Below are 21,524 nucleotides of genomic sequence, written 5' to 3' on the forward strand. Positions count from 1 at the left end.
TGCCAATTTTAAGGATCATGGAATTTATGTAAATTCAGGACAACTGCCATTCCATTTTTGTTACGACTCTACTTGAGTTAAAGATCTACCACACGTTTCAAGAACTACAACTAACTTGGAGCGCACGAACTAATCTATTTATCCCTCTGAGAGGCGATATGTTTTGTGTTTTTTCCATTATAAATTCTTGATTTTCCTTGGGGTTCATTTCTTTTATTAGACAAACGCAATTACTCTATGGTAAAACTATTAAATATACAAATTTTACTTAAGAACATCCTCGATGGTCAATCAATTTTTATCAAAAGCTTCTGTCAATCAATTGATTGATAATTGACCACCTAGGAACCTTTTTGACGCTTGACTCAAGCGTTGACGGTGATTGATAGAAAGTTTGAATGACTCAATCACTTCCTAGACGGTCAATCATACTTTAATATATAATAATATATTAAATATTAAATAATTTATAAATGTAATATATTTATAAATTATATTATATAACTAATAAATTGTTTATAGCGGGGGTTATCCGAAAATGTTTAGAACCAATCTGCTGAGCCTGCTATATTAAAACAAGTCGTTCAAACCAGCTGAATACCATTACTGAAGTATAACTAAATTGTAAATACAACTCTACTAGAGTGACATAGAACAAAGAGAGAGAAAGCTGTGCTTTCTCTCTCTGAGAGAAAGTAAACTGACTATTCTACTTACCTGATTTTGTGCACCGCTGTCGTCACTATCATCACTTTCCCCACTTGGTGATGCTGCAAGAGCTGCTTGGGGTGGAGACGTTTTTTGGGTCCACCCTTCCATTGGACCTCGATTAGCCATTTCATATTGCTGAGCTACAGACTGCATGTGCTGCTGATTTACATCCATTGGGTTTCCTAACTGTTGTATAGTATAGCCTCCATTATCATGAGACATCTGTGGATACGACCTCTGTTGGTCATACTGATGCTGTTGTTGATGATGAGCACTAGAAAAATGGGCAATTCCAGTATCAGCATAATTGAAAAAAATTTAAAAATCTAATTGTAAAATAGTTTTATTGTACAACTGTTCATGACAAAACGCTACAACATCATAAATAGAAGAAAAATGCCCAACAAGAATAAAACACTTCAATATTGTACAAACAAGAAGGGAAACATATGAATAAAAGTACTTATTAATTCGTAAAACAAACAAGTTGTTCTGTATATGAGGACAACTGCTCCCTCCCTCCTCAACCTCCCGGTCTTTACACTGAAGCTTTATAGTGCTTTATAAAAAGCATTTATGAATGCATCAAATGTACTTAATAAGTAATTGCAAGTGTTGTATTTACTAATTCTTTTTAAACATTTGAACTGAAAGTTTGACTGTTTGAAGCAAGTTTGCATCAAAAAGATCTTCTATTCATAAGGCATTTAGGTCAAAAAGACAGAAAAAAATCAAACTTTAGTATATAGAGCGTGGGTTGAGGAGAGGACATCCCTCCCGCTACTACTACTAACAACTCATTACAGAACCAAGCTCCCTGAGGAAAACACAGCTACGCACGCTCCTCCTCCATCCTAATCTATTCAAAGCCTCCTTCTTAACACCCTCCCAGGAAGTTCCCATTTCCCTTAAATCTTTCATTACGACATCCTCCCATCCCGACTGCAGATGACCTGATTTCAGTTCAGCCCTAGACAGTTGGCCGACAAAACAATCTTCGGCAATCTGTCATCCTTTATCTACAGAATGTGCCCTAGCCATCTCAAACCTTCTCTCATTACAGCCCTAGAAACCAGAACTGAACCACACTTTTTGTACAGCCTACTTTTTGAAATATGGTCATTCAGCCGGGTACCCAGAACAATATGCAGGTAATTTCTCTGGGAAGCATCTAGCAAATCTTCATCCGTTTTTCGGAGCGTCCATGTTCCAGAACTATATTTGACTACTGTCATCACTGTACATCACTTCCAAAATTCTAATCTCGGTTTGTAAACTTATTTTCTTATTCTTCCACACTTTTTTTAACTGTAAAAAAAAAAAACACCCTGAGTCTTGGCTATTCTATTTTTAAAATCTCCACTGCTCCCACCGTCTTTACTAATAATACTACCAAGGTAAGTGAAGCTGACCACTTGATCAATGTTTTCGTTACTCAGTGTCACCTTTCATCTTCACTTATTCCTAGCCTTAGTGACTATGTCTTCTTAACATGAATTTCCAAACCTGTTTTAGCACCCTGAAGCCACAAAACTTCTAAAAGTCCATTTCTTTTGCCCACACTTTCATCTAGAATGCTTAAATCATCAGCATAGTCTAAGTCCAGGAAAGTTTTTCTTCACTATTTGATTCCATGTTCTCCCATTGCCTTTCCTGTGCTCTTCAAGAAAAAGTCCATCAAAATCGCTCATATAAAGGGGGATAGGACACAACCCTGCTTAACTCCTGATTTAATACAAAACCAGCTGCTAACATCATTTCCTAACTTAACCACAGCAGTGTTATTCTTGTACATAGCACTAATATATACATAACATTATATAAATACATATTATACATAAATAACATTAATGTATTTGTCCAGTATACCATACAAGGATAAGACCTTCAATAAAGTTCTTCTATCAACAGAATCAAATGCCTCCTCATAATCTATAAAACTGAGAACTAAAGGTGTTTGATAATTCACGCACTTTTCAATTATAAACTAAGAGTGAAAATTTGGTCAACACATCCTCTACCCTTTCTAAAACCGCACTGTTCTTCTCTTATAACTTTGTCTACAGCATCCCTAAGTCTAAAAAGTATCATATTACTAACTAATCTGCTACCTAAAGAGACCAGGCTAATGCCGTGATAATACCACACTCACTCTTATCACCTTTCTTATACATTGGTTTAATTAGGGCTTTCCTAAAATCACTAGATACTTCCCCCTTTTCAAAAATTATATTCATAATCTTCAGTAACTTATTTCTAACCTCAGAGCCACTATATTTAAGAAACTCATTTACCACACTTTCAACACCTGGGTCCTTATAATTTTTTAATCCTTTTAGTACTGTCGCCAATTCTTCCTCACAAAACAAATTCAATTTAAGTTTCACTCGTTTTAAGATATATTTATTCATTTATATTAGTATATACTGTATGTTTGTTTGCATCGACTGTTTATTTAATTTCTGTTCGTTTTGGGTTTCATTTATACTTCAATAGCAAGATTTTGTGTTTGTTTTAAGCTTGATTTGCATATTCAATTTAAGCATTACTTGCTTTAAGATTCCATTTATTAATTTATATTATTACTTGTTGTATGTTTTTTTGCTATGATTGTTTTTTTAATTTCTGTTTGTTTTGGGCTTCATTTATTTTTTAACAGTGATTTCTGGTTGTTTTGAGTTAAAATATTAAAAGGTATTTGTATCTGCTGATCTTAAGTTTAATATGACCTTTCTTTCTTTGAAAAACTTCTTTTTTGGAAAGTTTTTTTTTAATTAGTTTCAGAAAAAGAGCTCAATCTATTTGCTTTTTAAAAAGTTTAATTTTCTAAAAAAAATATTTGTCTACAGAGCAAGATGGGAGCAGTTGTCTCATCACACATACTACAAGCTTCATCCTATATTCATCCTAAAAAAGGAGGTCAGAGGTTAAATCTGTATTCATCAGAATACTTATTCAATTTATCTGAAGTAAAAAATATGGGCCAAAATATTTTTTCTTGGCCTTAAGTACTCTCTACCCACAAGATAATCTATTGGCCCGCATCCTAATATAGGCCGTGAAGCTATGAGAGATTGGCTTTAGGATTCCTATACACATTAAATTTCACTGTATAGTTATCATCAAGATTCTTTGCGGGGTGAGTTCCACATCTTTTTCTAAAACAACTCAAATTTTAACAGCTTTGAAATTAATGAAATTTTATTTATTTAGACATGATATAAAAAAAAATCTCCTAGGAGGAGGGAGGGGTCTGAAGTATCAAAAGTGAATGATAGGGACAGAGAGTTTCAAGAATGAAACTCTGGAAAACAAGAAGACATTGAAAAATAAGAAATATTTTCATTTAACAATCTTAGTAAATCCAATGTTTCTGGTAGCACTTGCTCCTCCCACTCAGACATTTACAGACAGGACCTTTTGTTACTGCTGTACTGTTTATTTGTACCCTCAAACAGGAGAGCAGCCCCACACCTTCTGAAAAACACTCTTTGTGGCACTTCTTGCTCTGTCAAAAAAAAAGAAAATTCTCTGGCTCCCTTTATGAAAAAAAAGGACTCTGAGGACTAACGTCTTCAGTTATAAATAGAATAGACCTCAGTCTACCTATTAATTTTTCCCATTGACAATTAAAACTTACTTAATCAGCTGCCCATGTTGTCCTTACCCCAATTGCATGAAAAACCTTGAGTTAGAGACATGCAAAGGTTCAAACCCCAAGAATGGTAGAAGATTTTTAAACTGCTCATGGTAATGAAAGGTAAGTAGGGAGCACTTTTTGTATATAGAAACGGAAATTCTAAAAACGTAATTTTGTATACAGAGGAAAATCTACTTTTCACAGTGACTCCAAATATGAGAAATTTATTTATTGAGTTAAGAGTTACATTTTTGGCAACTTAGAGGTAGACTAAAGTTGCATCTTTGATAGATGAAAATGAAGAGCAGCTTTTTAAGCTTAAAACTAAACTAAAACACAAGCAAAAGTGTCACCCCCACCTCCTCACCCCCTAGGATCCAGCTATTTGAGATAAAGTTACAACACATATATATGTATTGAATTTATAGCTCTGGCCTCTCCTCATATTGAGTTGATCTTTCATATTCTACAACAGCAGGTATTGACCATACACTTAATAAAACATAACTTAAGTTTAGCACAATGAATGAGGGTTTATTGGGGCCTCAAACTCCTTATATAGGATAATTTATGCTCATTTTAAGCTCTAACACAATGATTTACTTTCATTTGAAAAATAAACTTCTGAATTCAAATTTATTTATTCCAACAGGAAATGACTAGAAATATGAAATATTGCAGTTTAATACCCATCTGGAGATGGAGATGGGGTGCGTGGTTTTCTGGAGAGAGGGGTGGGTGTTGTTTTTCAGCAAATGTTGCTGATTAGTCCTACACATGTGCAGGAATATCTAATCCAATGTTCAGAATCTGCACAACAGATAAGTACAATTGATTCCAGAATGTAAAAGCTGAAAAGTAATATATTACTATAGTTCAAAAAATGGTAAACCTACCTCATTCCTTGTTGCGTATTCACACTAAACATTTGCTGATGATACATATTTGAAATCTCAAATTGTTGGTCACCAAAACTAGGAGTATGATGAAAGCTCTGAAAAACAAATTTATAAAAGCAGGATTGTAAAATATGAAGACAAAATTAAGCATTTATTTTCTACAAATAAGACCCAAGAATTGTAAGCAACAATCTTGAAGCAAACATGTATAAAGAAAGGCCTCAGGATTCAGTGCTTCCCCCAAGATCCCATGGTTTAAGTGATTTTTGTTATCTTGTTTTTACATAGTCTTTGAAAAAGTAGCCTACCTTTTGCAATTTTAGCTGCTGAAGCTTCTTATAAAATTACTTTTGATAAAAGTGTGTTGATAGATTTTGAATGAAAAAGGTTCTAGCTGAAGACTGAACACTGACAACAATGAACACATCAATTTCTAATGCTGGCACCTAGAAACAGGGATGAATACAAAAATTGTTCCTGTGATCAATCCATCCCTACTGCATAATGCACCATTACTTTTTTTTACTAAGGCACTTTGAATGGAAGTTAATGTAGAAACTTTGGAAAGGGCTAATTTGATTTAAAACTGAAAGATCTAGTGCCCTTTATGAGAGTCAAAAGTGAAAAGAGGGCAACCAGCCATCTGCTCAAGCACCTTTTTCCCTCAAAGTCAAATATAACACATATATAACACAGCTACTGGAGGGGATATATCAAATGAATTGCAAAAACATTTGCTGATTATAACTTGGACTACTCTAGCTTCTGTTGCTTGACTGTTGATGAAGAAAAGAACACAAGTGACATAAAAAAAAGGTTGATTTGACAAGTGAAGTAAATATGTAACAAGAAACACATTCTACAGCCAATGTTCCTGCACTGTATTATTAACCAGCAAGCTCTGTGTGCTAAATATATTGACATTAAGAATGTATTGATCCTATGGTGAATTTAATAAGGTCACAGGAGCTCAACTGTAGGTAGTTTACAGACATGTTGAAAGATACAAACACAGAATTGTCAGATTTATCATAATACACAACAGTAAGAAGGCTAAATTATGAGAAAGTTCTGAATAGAGTATTTGAATTAAGAAAGGAAATACATGACTTCTTAGAAAGTAAAGACAAGTCACATCTGTTTCTGTCTGATGAAGAGTAAGTATAGAAATTGGCCTTTGCTGCAGACATTACTGGTCATTTAAAACTTCTGAACTTAAAACTACAAGGAGAGAAAAATCTAGTTTTTGACCTACACTCACCTAAAGGTCTTCAGATCTAAACTTTTTTTATGGAATGAGTACAGGCCAACAACTTGGTGGACTTTCAGCAGTGGAAGGTCTTCATGGCTGATGCAACAGCTGAGTTCTCCCCATCATTTGCACTTGAGATCATCAAAGACCTTCAGATGTAGTTTCAGCAGTGGTTTTCTGACTTAAATTTAAAGACAGAAAAAGTAAGGCTATTTCAAGCTCTATTTGAAGCAAATCTGGCCAGTTGCTCAGATGAACTGCAGCTGAAGGTCATTGAGTTGCAGGCAAATGACCTTATAAAGGACAAGTTCAAAGAAGGACTTCTGAGTTTTTACCAGTTTTTGCCCAAGAAAGACTTGTAATATCAAACCTATTGCAGCATGGTTCCTTTCAATCTTTGGAACAACATACTTGTGTGAACAGACATTTTGAGGAGGAAATACACAAAGAACAATTTGAGAACTATCTTGTCTGATGATAATCTCAGTCTCTGTTGATGTTAGGAACATCAAATCTAAAACCAAAAGTATCTTAAAGCTAATATTTTGGTATCCAGGAAACAATTTCATCATTCCCATTAATACAGGTGTTCCTGTGAATTGTACCAATATATTATTAAATAATACCAAATTTAATTTTAAATAATATATTATAAATATAACAATGTGAAATATATAATCAAAAACAAATAACTATGCTTTGATTCCTTCTGATTTGGACCTCTAGTCCATAGTTGGCTCCCAAACTGCTGTTTGAAAGTTAATGCAGCCATCCAGCAAAAATGTTCAGAGACACCTGCACTAGACCTATAATACCAATGCTTTATCTCATTACTTTCTAAAGTCCTGATTTAGGCCTAGGGCTACAAGGTTTTAATTATTCTGAAAAAACTATAAGCAATTATAATAGGCTATGCAGTAGGGTGAAAAATCCATATGCAATTGGGAAAAATTTTGTAAAACTCAAACCTGCACATCTTGATACCAAATAGGAATTGGGAAGAATTGTATATATCAGTGAATAGCTAAAGATCTAAGCTCTGCATCAATACAGTTACTATTAAAATTATTTAAGATCAAAATCTTGAAATTATTAGTTTATTGACTTGCATAGAAGGACCTCTTTTCAGAAATTCCAATTATTCTATTTTGATGAAGGCTATGTATCCTTTAAGTGTTTCAGCTTAATTCACATATTAACAGAAACCTGAGTGTCTTCTGATTCTAAAAATGTAACTTTAATTGCTTGATATTTATTCTATAGTCACAAATATCAAATATAATTTTTTCTTGTCAAAACAGAGACCACATTTTGAATTTGTGATGATGAATTATTGATCTGTTTAATCTTCCAGTTTTATTCACTTATTAACAGGAAGCTAATTGTCTTCTGATTTGAAAAATGTAACTTTTATTGCTTGGTATTTATTCTATACCTTAAATTGAAGCTTGGAGCAATCTAAGGATTACTCCTTGTATAGGTCCAGAGTTGATACTTTGAGTTCTTTTCAGGAATCTTTAGCGGATTCACTATGCTGGTCCATAGCTTCCCAGTTGAGTTTACACTACATGGAGTACCACTCAGCATCCAGTCCTTGTTTAAAGATGTCCATAGATTCAGCAGTAACAGCTTCTTCAGGGAGTTTATCCCAACTGTTGACAATTCTTGAGGAAAAGAATTGAGCATGGACTCTGGATAGGGTAGGCTGCTTAACAAGTTTCAATTGATGACCTCAAGTTCTTGAGGTAGGACCACTAATGGGAAATAATGATGGGAGTGTACTAGTCCTCATTAACTTATAGGTTAAAATGGCATCACCTCTATTTCTCCTGTATACAAGAGTTGAGTTTCTGCTTTGCTAGTCTTGCAGAGTAGGAAACTTCCCACATTCCAGATATCACTTTGGTGGCATGTCTCTGCACATCTTCCAACACTTTTATGTCTTTTTTAAAATAAGGGGTGGCTAGACATTCCAGCTTCAAGCTTAGGATGCACAAGTCTTGATCTAGAACGTGTGGTATAAAGAACTCTTTTTTGGATTAAACCCTGTTTTACATTGGGAATGATTTCCCAGTGGACACTTATTTGAAGATTTTATTTATAATAAGCTTATCTTTTGTTTGGTTATTTTGACCACAATGATTTCCCCTGGGGAAAATTATTTTAGCTCATTGTAGCTGATTAGAGGTTGCCAATAGAAGATTTTTTCCAGCAAATCTTATAAAAATTAGCTAAATTACTAGAATTCAGTCAATTTGGAGCAAATTTCAACCTTTTCTTAAGGTGTGTCAACAGTACTGCATGGATCACTGCCAGAAGTGCTGTATACATACCTGCCAATTTTAATTAGCCTTAAATTGCAGGGGACAGGTGAGCAGGTCTTTATGCTTCCCTTGCTCCTGGTCATCTATGTATGGCAATTCAGCATTCTTTCTGATTAAGTGAGATACCTGTTGTATATTTGTTTGCTACATACAAAGCAGAGTCAGCAGCTTGTATGGTCTTCAGTCTTTTTCTACCATGTCTGGGCTATGGGGAATATCCATGCTGATATTGCAAAAACTAGTGTGGACTTTTTTTTAGCACTGATTTGTTAATGGAAGCAAAGAAAATATTGCAGAATTTTGCAAACTGCACAAATTGCCCAAGTGACCAACAGAAAGCTGCAGATAACTGTCTGGACATGCTTAGAATTTTTGAAGTGCGATGAAAAGCAAATACCACTACCATGTTTCATGCTGTACAAGCCTGACAAAATACCAGTTATTGTAGGGGAATCAAGTGATATGCTTACTTGTAACGTTAATGAATGTGTCAAATTTGATAATCATGTCCTGTTGAAGCACAACCTGCTGCCTTCTTTGTCTCAAGCCCCTACACAATCATCTAAGTCCTCTTTTGCTTTTATATTAAAGAATCCACCTAAAGAGCTGAATAATCCCAAGGACCACAAAACTTTTATTGATAACTTGTGTGGTGACTTGAAGTTTGGCAATAACTGAGCGTAGACCCAGAAAAGATACTTATGGTCTTTTCCAAAAAGAGGTCTTTTACCATTTAACTCATCTCACACATTTTGACCAAAGTAATACTGTATTTTACACCCCCCCCCCCCCTATTGTGTAAATACATAGCCCAAATAAAATGTTTCCAATGTGTTTTTCTATCCCTTGATTTTGCCACTGTTGACTCAATTTTTGGGTACATAGGCTGAAAAAAGAGTGATGCATGTTAAAATATAATGGAAATATATTATTTGGACTAAGTACTTGAGCATTAGGGGGGGGGGTGAGCATAAAGTAGGCTATAGTGGAACTAGTAAAATGTGAATTTTACTACACAATAAAATTCTAGCTTAGATACTTTTTGCTGTCTTGGAAAGGGGTATATATATATATATATATATATATATATATATATATATATATATATATATATATATATATATATATATATATATATATATATATATATATATATATATATGCCAAGCTTCTATGTTAACCGCCTTCTGATTTCTAAGTCTTATTTGATAATTATGTCCTGTTGAAGCACAACCTGCTGCCTTCTTTGTCTCAAGCCCCTACACAATCATCCAAATCCTCTCTTGCTTTTATATTAAAGAATCCACCTAAAGAGCTGAATAACCCCAAGGACCACAAAACTTTTATTGATAACTTGTGTGGTGACTTGAAGTTTGGCAATAACTGAGCTTAGACCCAGAAAAGATACTTATGGTCTTTTCCAAAAAGAGGTCTTTTACCATGTAACTCATCTCACACATTTTGACCAAAGTTCCACTGTATTTTACCCCCCCCCCCCCACTAATGTGTAAATACAAAGCCCAAATAAAATGTTTCCAATGTGTTTTTCTATCCCTTGATTTTGCCACTGTTGACTCAATTTTTGGGTACATAGGCTGAAAAAAGAGTGATGCATGTTAAAATATAATGGAAATATATTATTTGGACTAAGTACTTGAGCATTAGGGGGGGGGTGAGCATAAAGTAGGCTATAGTGGAACTAGTAAAATGTGAATTTTACTACACAATAAAATTCTAGTTTAGCTACTTTTTGCTGTCTTGGAAAGGGGTATATATATATATATATATATATATATATATATATATATATATATATATATATATATATATATATATATATATATATTGCCAAGCTTCTATGTTAACCCTTATAAATTTGCCTACTAGACAGGTCTATCTATACCTATTGAAATTTTGACAAAACAACATTTTACCTTAGTTTTCAGTCATCAGTTTCTTTGTCTCTGGTTTTAGTTATAAAAATGCAATTTTTGTTCTTTAGAGTAGAATTTTAAGCCATATCAATTGTTTTTTTTTCTAAATTTAGGAAATGTATTAGAAGAGTTTTGAAGCCTAATAAATTGGGAAGTTGTGAAGGTGAAAACAGTTTTAATGTACTGAATTTAAGCAGAAGATTGATTTTGTAAGGTTTTTATGGTAAAATTCTACTTTAACTACTTTAGGTTATCTTCAAAAGGGGTTAGGTTAGGAAAATAGAACTTTCAGGGATGGGTATAGGCCTACAGGCTGAAGTATGTCCCTAGAAGATATTTTGGAGTATCTACCTCTACTCTTTCTCCCTCTAGAGGGTCCTGAAATTTGCCTACATGACAGGTCTATACCTATTGAAATTTTGACAAAACTATATTTTACCTTAATTTTCAGTCATCAGTTTCTTTTTGTCTGGCTTTAGTTCTGAAAATGCAATTCCTGTTACTTGAGTAGAATTTTAAGCCATATCAATGCTTTTTTTTCAAAATTTAGGAAATGTATTTGCATAGCTTTAAAACTTTATAAATTGGGATTGATCAAAGGGTAAAGTTCTACAAAATCATATTATTGATTTAGGAATAAAGTGAATACACCATTCGATGCCTTTTTTATGCTGATTACGAATATAATAAGCATTTCTATCGGAAATGAATTTCAGCCCCCCCCCCCAAATATATGGGCTATACCTAACCAAACCCTGAATTGGCATATATCGGGGGGGGGGGGGGGCTTAATTTCATTTCTGTTATAAATGCTTATTATACTCATAATCAGCATACAAAAAGGCAACGAATGGTGTATTCACTTTAGTCCTAACTCAATAATATGATTTTGTAAAACTTTACCAATCAAAGTTGTGAAACAAAAAACAATTTTGTTATACTTCATTTAAGCAGAAGATCTATTTTGCAAGGTTTCACTTTTATAACACAAGGATTTTTAAAGGTCAGGACCCTCTAGAGGGAGAAGGAATGGAGATAGGGAGACTACTTCAAAATACCCTCCTGGGACATACTTCAGCCTTTAGACTCATCCCTGAAAGTTTCATATTCCTAACCTAACCCCTTTCCAAGATAGGCCTAGCCAAAAGTAGGCTAGCTAGAGTAGAATTTTACCTTTTGTTGTACTACATTTAAGCAGAAGATCTATTTTGCAAGGTTTCACTTTTATAGGCCTAACACACAGATTTTTAAAGGTCAGGACCCTCTAGAGGGAGAAGGAGTGGAGATAGGTAGGCTACTTCAAAATACCTTCCCAGGACATACTTTAGCCTTTAGACCCATCCCTGGAAGTTTCATTTTCCTAAACTAGCCCCTTTCCAGGAATGCAATCATAGGCTAGCCTAGCCTTCTTTCAAAATCCAGATAAAAAAGGACTCAAACTAAAATTAAAGGAAAAGATATTTATTCCAAAGTTATCCTAAGACAGGTACAAAGCTGTTTCCTCTGCAACTTGATAATCTTTACATATAGGCCTAGGAAAAGAGCTTTTAAATAGGCCTAGCCTATCTTTCTGGGAAATAGGAAAATTTACTCTAATTTTGAGTAAATTTTTTCTAAAGATTCCTTAGGATAACTATTTTCCAGACGGCCTAATGAAAAGTTTGTCATTTCGAACTTCCACTTACATCTTCTTACTTTCAATTGTAACTTAAACTATTCTATAGGCCTACTATAAAGCAAGCAACATTAGATTATACTATTTCAAATATTACGCCGTTGATAATAGTGAAGATTAACCAACGATTCCATGCATGTGCATACGACTACAGTGCCCAAATGAGCCAAAATCGTAATTTGGTCGGCTAGGCTATGTTCAACTGGGCTATAGTATCAAGTAAAAATGTTTTTGGATTTCTTAAGCCAAAGCACTGGAAAATAAATTCTACCCTTTGGTTGGAACAGCAAGTGTGAAAAGCCATCAGATAAAAAAGATCTACAAGATATACTTTTAGACACAACCCTACAACTACAAATACCGTATATAGAACAACAGCAATCCTCCGAAAAACTATTACTAAGGAAACCAGAAATGACTGGAAGAACCTCATCGAGGAAGTTTTCTCCTACGGCACGAGTACGTGAACTTCGGAGGGATTTCCAAGTGTCTAAAGGCCAGACTGAAAATTGACAGTCTCACCAGTGCTTCCAGTTAAAAGAGATAATATAACTAAATCAAATTATATAATAGTGAAATTCCTGGATAAACTCACAAAAATAAAACACAGTAACACCTTACCAAAATCTAGCACTCACCCAGAAAAAAACTGAGACAATCCAAGAGTTTGAAGTGGAAGAATTGGAAACCACTATGCATAAATTAAATCTGGCGGTACTGAATATAAGCAATGGTTATTGATCTTTTTCAATAGTTTATTGAGTCAGAATATCTTACCCCAAGGATTGAAACGATCATGTATCTCCCTGTGGCGAAAGCTGGTAAAGACCCAGCGAACCTGTATTCATACCATCTGGTTGCTCTAGCATCATACCTGAGCAAGTTATTTGAACACATGCTAAAGCACAGATTAATCCCCAAGGTTAAAACACAGATACAAGTAGAACCACTGGGATTCCTCCCAAGAAAAAGCACAATTTGTAGTTAGTCAGACTGCAAACATTAAATAAAGCAGGGTTTTAGAAAAGGGCAGGAAACAATTGTGTTATTTTTAGATATGATAAGTGCTTTTTGCAGAGTTGACAAAAATTTACTTATTAAAAAGTTAAGTAATTTAATGCTCCAGTTCAGTACGTGAACTGGATTGAAAAATTTTGTTTGAAAAAAATATTATTAGTATCAGGATTGGCCTCCGGGCTTAGAACCAAGAGCAAGGATATTGGGCTGCCTTAAGGTGGGGATCAGATTCCCAAGCTGTCCGCATCCTACTGCAGAGATTTAGATTTATCCAGTGTTTTGGGGTCTAGGCTATGAATGTACCAGTGGCGGTTCTGGCCTATCTTGCGATTGGGGCAAAATCTTGATTAAAAAACCCTCCCCGTGTCCTCCAAAAACTCAGAAGAAATTTTAACAAAATTGTCATTTATCAACAAAGCTATTTTCAATTTGTTAGTTAATTGATAATTCATTTTTTAATCATTATTATCTCAATTTAATTATTATTATTATTAAATTATTTTAATTTAGTTTACTAATCAATTAATAATTTATTTATTAGTTTTATGTATCAACTGCGCTTTCGACTTTTTTTTATTAAAAATAAAAAATTGAATAATGATCATAACCGTTAGACTATTTATTTGAAAATTTTCGCCCCTAAAATTTCCGCACCCCGGGCAAGTACCCTCTCTGCCTCCATAAAACCGCCACTGGAATGTACGCAGATAATGTAGCTTTGCTTGTTGCTCTTAAGCATAGCCTGTCAATCCAAGTGACTACGTGGAAATCCTCGGAATGCAGTAGGTGAGTGGTGCTACCAGATCAATACGACTTTGTGTTCTCAAAAGTCTATAGCTGTTATTATTTCTTTTTTCAAAAAAATGGGCACCACTCCAACTCCATAGTGACAATATTAAGAACACCAGTTAACATTTCACCAGAGTTATGTTACCTTGGTTTTCACCTGGATACACAACTATCTTGGTCAACACATAGAGAATATTTAGAAGCCTAGGTAGCCTGGATTCAAGACTGAACCCGGTAGGTGCAAAGTCACTTAGTCCTGGAAAAGCGCCATATGGATGCCTCTCCAAGCTAATTCAAGCAGTGGCGGTTCAAAAACTAGGCTTCGGATGCTTTCTGTGCGGCAAAATATAAAAGAGGAATGAGTCAAGAGTAAATATAGCTTTCAATATAAAAGTTAGAAGAGGTCTTGGACCCCCCCCCCAATATTCTTCAGTAACATCTATTTATTGTGAATTCGGTATTGCTGACCTAAAAACTAGGAGGTGCCAATATTTCTTTTTCAATATTTCTGCGAATATTTCAATAAAAAGTAGGAGGTGCCAATATTCCAATTTCTTTTGAAACCGACTACTTCCTTAGTTGGGCGGATTGGCAGAAAAGGTGACCAAACACGTTGCTTTTTCTGCAACATTACTGGAAATGGCACAGTACAATGGTAGGTTTCAGAAAACACACGTTTTGTGCCGTGCATAAAGTACCAAATGAAAGTGGGCTTTCACCTTTTGCAAGCCTTTTCATTAATAATATAAATTTTAAATCTAAATTTATACCTCAGGCAAACACCATTTTTCAAAACGGCTATTGCCTTACAAAATAAAATTGGGTTTGTGTGAAAAAAAGAAAAGAAAAACACGATCAAACTGTCCAGATAGTATCCATTTACATCCAGCCATTGCGTATTATTCAAACAAACGCAGACCTTTTTTACTTTTTTTTTAATTTTTCTTATTAATCTTTATAATCAAAACGCGACGTTTTTGAACCCAGCAATTAAGGATCACCTTTCTTAAAACCTACTAAGATAATTGAAAAGAAATTATAAAATATCAAAAGCAGAAACATTTATATTTAGGACAAGTTTATCTTTTCACTTAAATTTTGAATTTTCGGTTACTATGAGCTAGGGTTCGTTCTTTACTAGGTTGCCCCTAAGGAGGCAACCATGGTGATAAATAAAAAAAAAGCAAGTTTTTTTTAACTGAAAGTTAAAAACATTGAAACTTAAAACGAACAGAAATCTGTCATATATGGAAGGGGCTGTCCCCTCCTCAACGCCTTGTTCTTTACGCTAAAGTTTGATTCTTTCTCATAACTCTATTTGTTAAAACAATAAAAACTTTAGCGTAAAGAGCAAGGCTTGAGGAGGGGACAGCCCCTTCCATAATCCATATACGGAATAATTTCTGTTCGTTTTAAGTTTAAATGTCGCTCCTTACTTTCAGTTAAAAAAAACTTTCTTTGTTTATTTAATTTCTGAACGTTTTTGAATTCATGCAGCTTTGATTTTGGCTCACCGTACATGAATAATTAAAATGAAATTTGCATATTGATTTTACTTTTTTTTTACTTAAATGGCTTTCTCGAAATTTTGATCTGACGTAACTTACGAAATAACTTACGTAACGAATTTCTATATTAATATATTTTTATTATGATAATGAGGGGTTCTCCCCCTAGTCAATACCTGGCTCTTTACGCTAAAGTTAGAATTTTTTCCAATTCTTTAAGAATGACCCTTGAATCAAAAAGGCCGTTTACCTAGAATAGATAGCTTTTTTGAAAATACTAAAAAAAACTTTAGCGTAAAAAGCAAGGCATTGACTAGTGGGAGAACCCCTCATATACGTGACAGTTTCTGTTCGTTTTAAGTTTTAATGTTGGTCCATACTTTCAGTTGAAAAAACTTGTTCTTTTATTTAATTTCTGATCGTTTTTAATTTAAAAAATGATGGGAAATCCGGCGGCTCCCGTCATTGAGATGCCCCTTCCCCCATGGCAATATCCTCCATCGAAAGATCCTCCCACATAGCCTCCTCCTCCGACTCCCTTCCCACCAGAAGAAATCCCACCTGAAAACGTCTGCATACTTACAAGTAACAAATACTATATGTAAACAATGGGCAAAGTTCATAACTTGGAGCCCTTCCCCCGGGAACTCTGAGGGGTTAAGTTATCTTCAAAGACACATTTATTAGGTTTTCGACTCTGCTGAACAAAATGGCTATCTCAAAATTTTGATCGGGTGACTTTGGGGAAAAATGAGCGTGGGAGGGGGCCTAGTTGCCCTCCAATGTTTTAGGTCATTTAAAAAGGTCACTAGAACTTTTTATTTCCGTTCGAATGATCCCTCTCGCGAAATTTTATGACCACTGGATTGATACGATCACCCCTGAAAAAAAAACAAAAACACATCCGTGATCTTTCTTCTGGCAAAAAATGCAAAATTCCACATTTTTGCAGGTAAGAGCTTGAAACCTCTACAGTAGGGTTCTCTAATACGCTGAATATGATGGTTTGGATTTTATTAAGATTCTATCACTTTTGGGGGGAGTTTCCCCTTTTTTCGAAAGTAAGGCAAATTTTTTCAGGCTTGTAACTTTTGAAGGGTAAGACTAAACTTAATGAAGCGTATATATTTGAAATCAGCATAAAAATCTGATTCTTTTCTTGTATCTATTGGTATCAAAATTCCGTTTTTTAGAGTTTTGGTTGCTATTGAGCCGGGTCACTCCTTACTTACAGTTCGTTACCACGAGCTGTTTGAAAAACAAATCACTTCCAACTCACCAAAACAATTACCACTTTTTTTAAGATTAAACCTTAATTGAGTTTTTTTTTTTTTTTTAGACTAAGCTCATTAAAAAAAGATATAATCCTTTCGCAATTTCCCGGCAAAGCTGGGAGTTTTTACGAGAAATAATATCAGCTTTACGTGTTCTGTGAATAAAAAAATTAGACTATAACTATGACGGCATTTAGTCATAAAAACAGTGAAGAAAACAACATTAAAATCTTTCTAGAATTGAAAAATCTAAGTTTCAAATAAAAAAAGCCTCTGACATTTTGCTGGTCCGCTGTATTAAGTCTTGGTCTGTCTTTTGTCATAAATAGGTCTTTTTTATCTTGAACATTTTTCTTTGCTTTAGTTACTCTGCTCTTGTGAAGTTTTTAAGTTTTGTGTACTCATGTTTGTAGTGTATTATCTCCTTTTTTCTTTATACTCCATAATTATCATTTTTGTATATGATGTGGGTTAAAAATAAATTATTATTAAAGTGGTTATCGGTTGTTAATAGTGAAGCAGCACTTAGATATATCATAACTATGAGGAGTATCATGAAGACATATCATCTCTCAGAGCGATAAATACATTAGTTCGTGCACTTATTACGTTAGAGATTAGAAACGTGTGGCAGATCTTGAACTCAAGTAGAGTCGTAAAATAAAATGAAATGGCAGTTGCACTGAATTTCCGAAAGTTCCATGGCCCATAGAACTGGTGCTAGATATTTAACACATTTCAGAGAATGTTCCCTGGTTTTAACTTAATTTGCTAAATTCATCCCAGGAGCTGTTAAACCAGGGAACATGAACTTACAATCATGTAAGATAACCCTGATATTGCGAAACATGTGCAACCTTATGCACCAGCACATTAGTCACATCTATCGACAAAAAAAGCCAAGATGTATGAAAGATCGTATTTTTGGTTTATTTTAATAGCCTCTTTACTACCGAAGTGGACAACTTAAAGTGGCAAGAACATGGTTTTAAAAGCTATGATTTGTCCCTAAGTATTTTCCAATATAACTATATGTTCATATGTTTTATGACATTCAGCATACAGGTAAGGAAACTCCCGGTTCAAGTTTCCATCTTTCTAATTTCCAAATGTGCCTTCAGTCTTCGCTCTAAATGGTCAATCATAAAAATTACGCTTGAAAATGGAACACAGCCCAAGTCACCAGAATAAGCACAAGGTATATTATTGGAAATGAATTTGAGCACAATTTGTTCTTATCGATAAGTATCTCCATAGTGTGAATTGGGCATCAATGGAAGGTACTACGGCACGTACATAAATCAAGGTTTCAATGATATAAATTTTATCCGACCATCCAAGTGTAAATAGTTTTTTTCAATACAATGCAAATTTTACTTATCAAGTTTTTGTATAAATTTTCAACTGATATTTCGTTCTGTTTTGCCAATTCTCTCATTTTAAGCTGAGAAACCAGATTTTTTCACGTAAAATGGCATAACTTTGAAAGGGTTGTTGAGAATATTGTGCATAGTTATTAGTCCAGTTGGAAGTGCAAGATGGGCGTACCTTCATCATAGGCAGCGCGCTAGCGCTGCCTAAGTAAAGAAGGATAGCGGCACAATGTGTTTTTTTTTTCTCCATACCCGGGCACTTCGTATCGAAGGAGTTGTCGCAGAAACTTCGAAAAGGGCTGATTCAATTGGAAATTGGAGTGGTTAGTGCCTGTTTGATAATCGAAAGTGATTGGAGGGCAACTATCCCCCCCCCACGCCCATCATTCCCCCAACCACATCCAATCAAAATTTTGAGATAGCCATTTTGTTCAGCGTAGATGATTTCCAGATAGAAGATATGTTTTTGAGGAGGACACTCCCCCACAACCCTCAAGGCGAGGGTTTTAAGTTATGCCCTGGGGGCATATAAGGTTTTTATAGAAGGCGTTGTCGCAGAAACTTCAAAACATGCTCATTCGATTGGAAATTCAAAGGGCTAGTGCCCTTTTTAATAGTCGAAAGTGATTGCAGTGCACATAGTCCCCCTCCACCATGCCCATCAGTTCTCCAAACACATTCAAACAAAATTTTGAGACTGTTAGTTTTTTCAATAGTGTTTCTAGTCTGATTGAATATATGTTTTTGAGGTGGACGCTCCAGCACAGCCCTCAGGACTAGGACTTTAAGTTATGCCCTGAGGGTATAAGAGGTTATTATAGAAAACGTTGTCGTAGAAACTTCAAAAAAGGCTCCTTCGACTGGATATTCAAAGAGCTAGTACCCTTTTTAACAGTCAAAAGTGATTGGAGGACAACTAGCCCCCCCCCCCCTCCACGCCCATCATTCCCCCAAACACATCCGATCAAAATTTTGAGATAGCCATTTTGTTCAGCGTAGTTGATTTCCAAATAGAAAATATGTTTTTTAGGAGGACACTCCACCACAGCCCTCAGTGCAAGGGTTTTAAGTTATGCCCTGGGGGCATATAAGCTTTTTAAAGAAGGCGTTGTCGTAGAGACTTCAAAAAAAGCTCATTCGATTGAAAATTCAAAGAGCTGGTGACCTTTTCAATTGTCGAAAGTGATTGAAGGGCAACTAGCCCCCCCCGCCAATCATTCCCCCAAACACATCCAATAAAAATTTTGAGATAGCCATTTTGTTCAGTGTAGCTGATTTCCAGATAGAAAATATGGACATTGAATTTGAAATTTAAAGGGCCAGTACCCTTTTTAATAGTCGAAAGTGATTTGAGGGCAACTATCCCCCCTTTCACGCCCACCGTTTCCCCAAACACATCCAATCAAAATGTTTAGATAGCCGTTTTATTCAACATAGTTGAAAGTTTTGGAAATTAGATCTTTAAGGATTACAACCCCTCCCTCCCACAGCCCTCAGGGCAAGGGTTGTAAGTTATGCCCTGGGGGCATATAAAGTTTTTATTGAAAGCGTTGTCGTATAGATTTCAAAAGAACTCAATCAATTGGAAATTCAAAACGCTAGTTTTTTAAAATTTGAAAGGAGTTGCATAGCGAATGACACCCATCTAAAGCCCACTGTTTTCCAAAACACGTCCACTCAGAATTTTGATATATTCAGTTTGTTCAACATCGTTGAACGTTCTGGAAATTAGGTCTTTGAGGATGATAACCCCCTCAGAGCCCTCAGTGCAAGGGTTGAAAGTTATGCCCTGGGGGCATATAAGGTTTATATAGAAAATTGTTGTATAAATCATAGGCAGCGCGATCCCGCTGCCTAAGTAAAGAACGGGGACACTCGAGAACCAGACAAGAAACTGGGACTAAGTAAAGAGGAGGACACTCCCCCAGGTTTTAAGTTATGCCCTTAAGAACGATGTTGGCATAATGTATTATTTATTAATTTTAACCTTTAAAGCAGGGCACTTCGTATCCAAGAAGTTGTTGTAGAAAATTCGAAAAGGGCTCATTCAATTGGAAATTGGAGTGTATTCTTCCCTTTTTAATAGTCGAAAGTGATTGGAAGGTGACTAACGGCCCTTCCACGCCCACCATTTCCCGAAACACACCCAATCAAAATTTTCAGATAGCCATTTTGTTCAGGGTAGTTGATTTCCTGATATAAATTGTGTTTTTCAGGACAGTCCCCTACAACCCTTAGGGCAAGGGTAGTAAGTTATGCCCTGGGGGCATATACGGTTTTTTATAAAAGGTATTGTCATAGAAACTTCAAAAAAGTCTCATTCGATTGGATATTCAGAGGGCTAGTGCCCTTTTTAATAGTCAAAAGTGATTAGAGAGCAACTAACCCGCCTCTCACGCCCACCTTTTCCCCAAACACATCTAATCAAAACTTAGAGATATCCATTTTAGTCAACGTAGTTTTAAGTTCTGGAAATTAGGTCTTTGAGGATGGCAACCCCCCAAAGCCCTCAGGGCAAGGGTTGTAAATTATGCCCAGAGGGTATATAAGGTTTGTATATAACGCGTTGTCGTAGAAACTTCAAAAAGGGCTCATTTGATTAGAAATTGAAATGGCTAGTGACCTTTTGAATACTCGAAAGTGATTAGAAAACACCTAAAAACCCTTCCACGCCCACCATGTCCCCAAATACATCCAATAAAGATTTTGAGATAGCCATTTTTTCCACGCAGTTCAAAGTTCAGAAAATTATACCTTTGAGCAGGACACTCCCCCACAGTCTTCAGGGCAAGGATTATAAGTTATGCCCTGGGGGCATATAAGGTTTTTATTGAAATCTTTGTCATAGAAACTTGAAAAAGGGCTGATTCGATTTGAAATTCAAAGTGCTAGTGCCTTTTTTAATAGTCGAAAGTGATTTGAGGGCAACTAACCCCCCCTCTCACGCCCATCTTTTCTCCAAACACATCCAATCAATATTTTCGATAGCCATTTTATTCAACGTATTTGAAAGTTTTGGACATTAGGTTTTTAAGGATGACAACCCCCCCCCAACAGCCCTCAGGGAAAGGGTTGTAAGTTATGTCCTGGGGGCGTATAAGGTTTTTATTGAAAGTGTAGAAACTTCA

The 21,524-nt window shown here is 35.3% G+C and overlaps 1 protein-coding gene across 4 annotated transcripts in view; it reads right to left on the reverse strand.

Moving 5' to 3' along the window:
* Positions 1–21,524, reverse strand: part of LOC148946872 (TOX high mobility group box family member 4-like) — a 140,327-nt gene that overhangs the window by 36,167 nt on the left and 82,636 nt on the right. For 2 of the 4 annotated variants that reach the window (XM_089096684.1, XM_089096682.1), the window contains exons 2-3: positions 5,248–5,345; positions 718–985 (exon numbers count right to left, since the gene is read on the reverse strand). In XM_089096684.1, the coding sequence (XP_088952810.1) occupies positions 718–985; positions 5,248–5,294 (315 nt within the window). In that variant the 5' untranslated portion in view covers positions 5,295–5,345. Of the gene's footprint in view, positions 1–717; positions 986–5,247; positions 5,346–12,445; positions 12,525–21,524 lie in introns of those variants that run through there. The other 2 variants (XM_089096683.1, XM_089096685.1) reach the window with 2 other exon arrangements.

Source organism: Artemia sp. Qi Xiang Cuo, chromosome 11 (assembly GCF_049724085.1).
Source record: "Artemia sp. Qi Xiang Cuo chromosome 11, ASM4972408v1, whole genome shotgun sequence".
Taxonomy (NCBI): Eukaryota; Metazoa; Arthropoda; class Branchiopoda; order Anostraca; family Artemiidae; genus Artemia; species Artemia sp. Qi Xiang Cuo.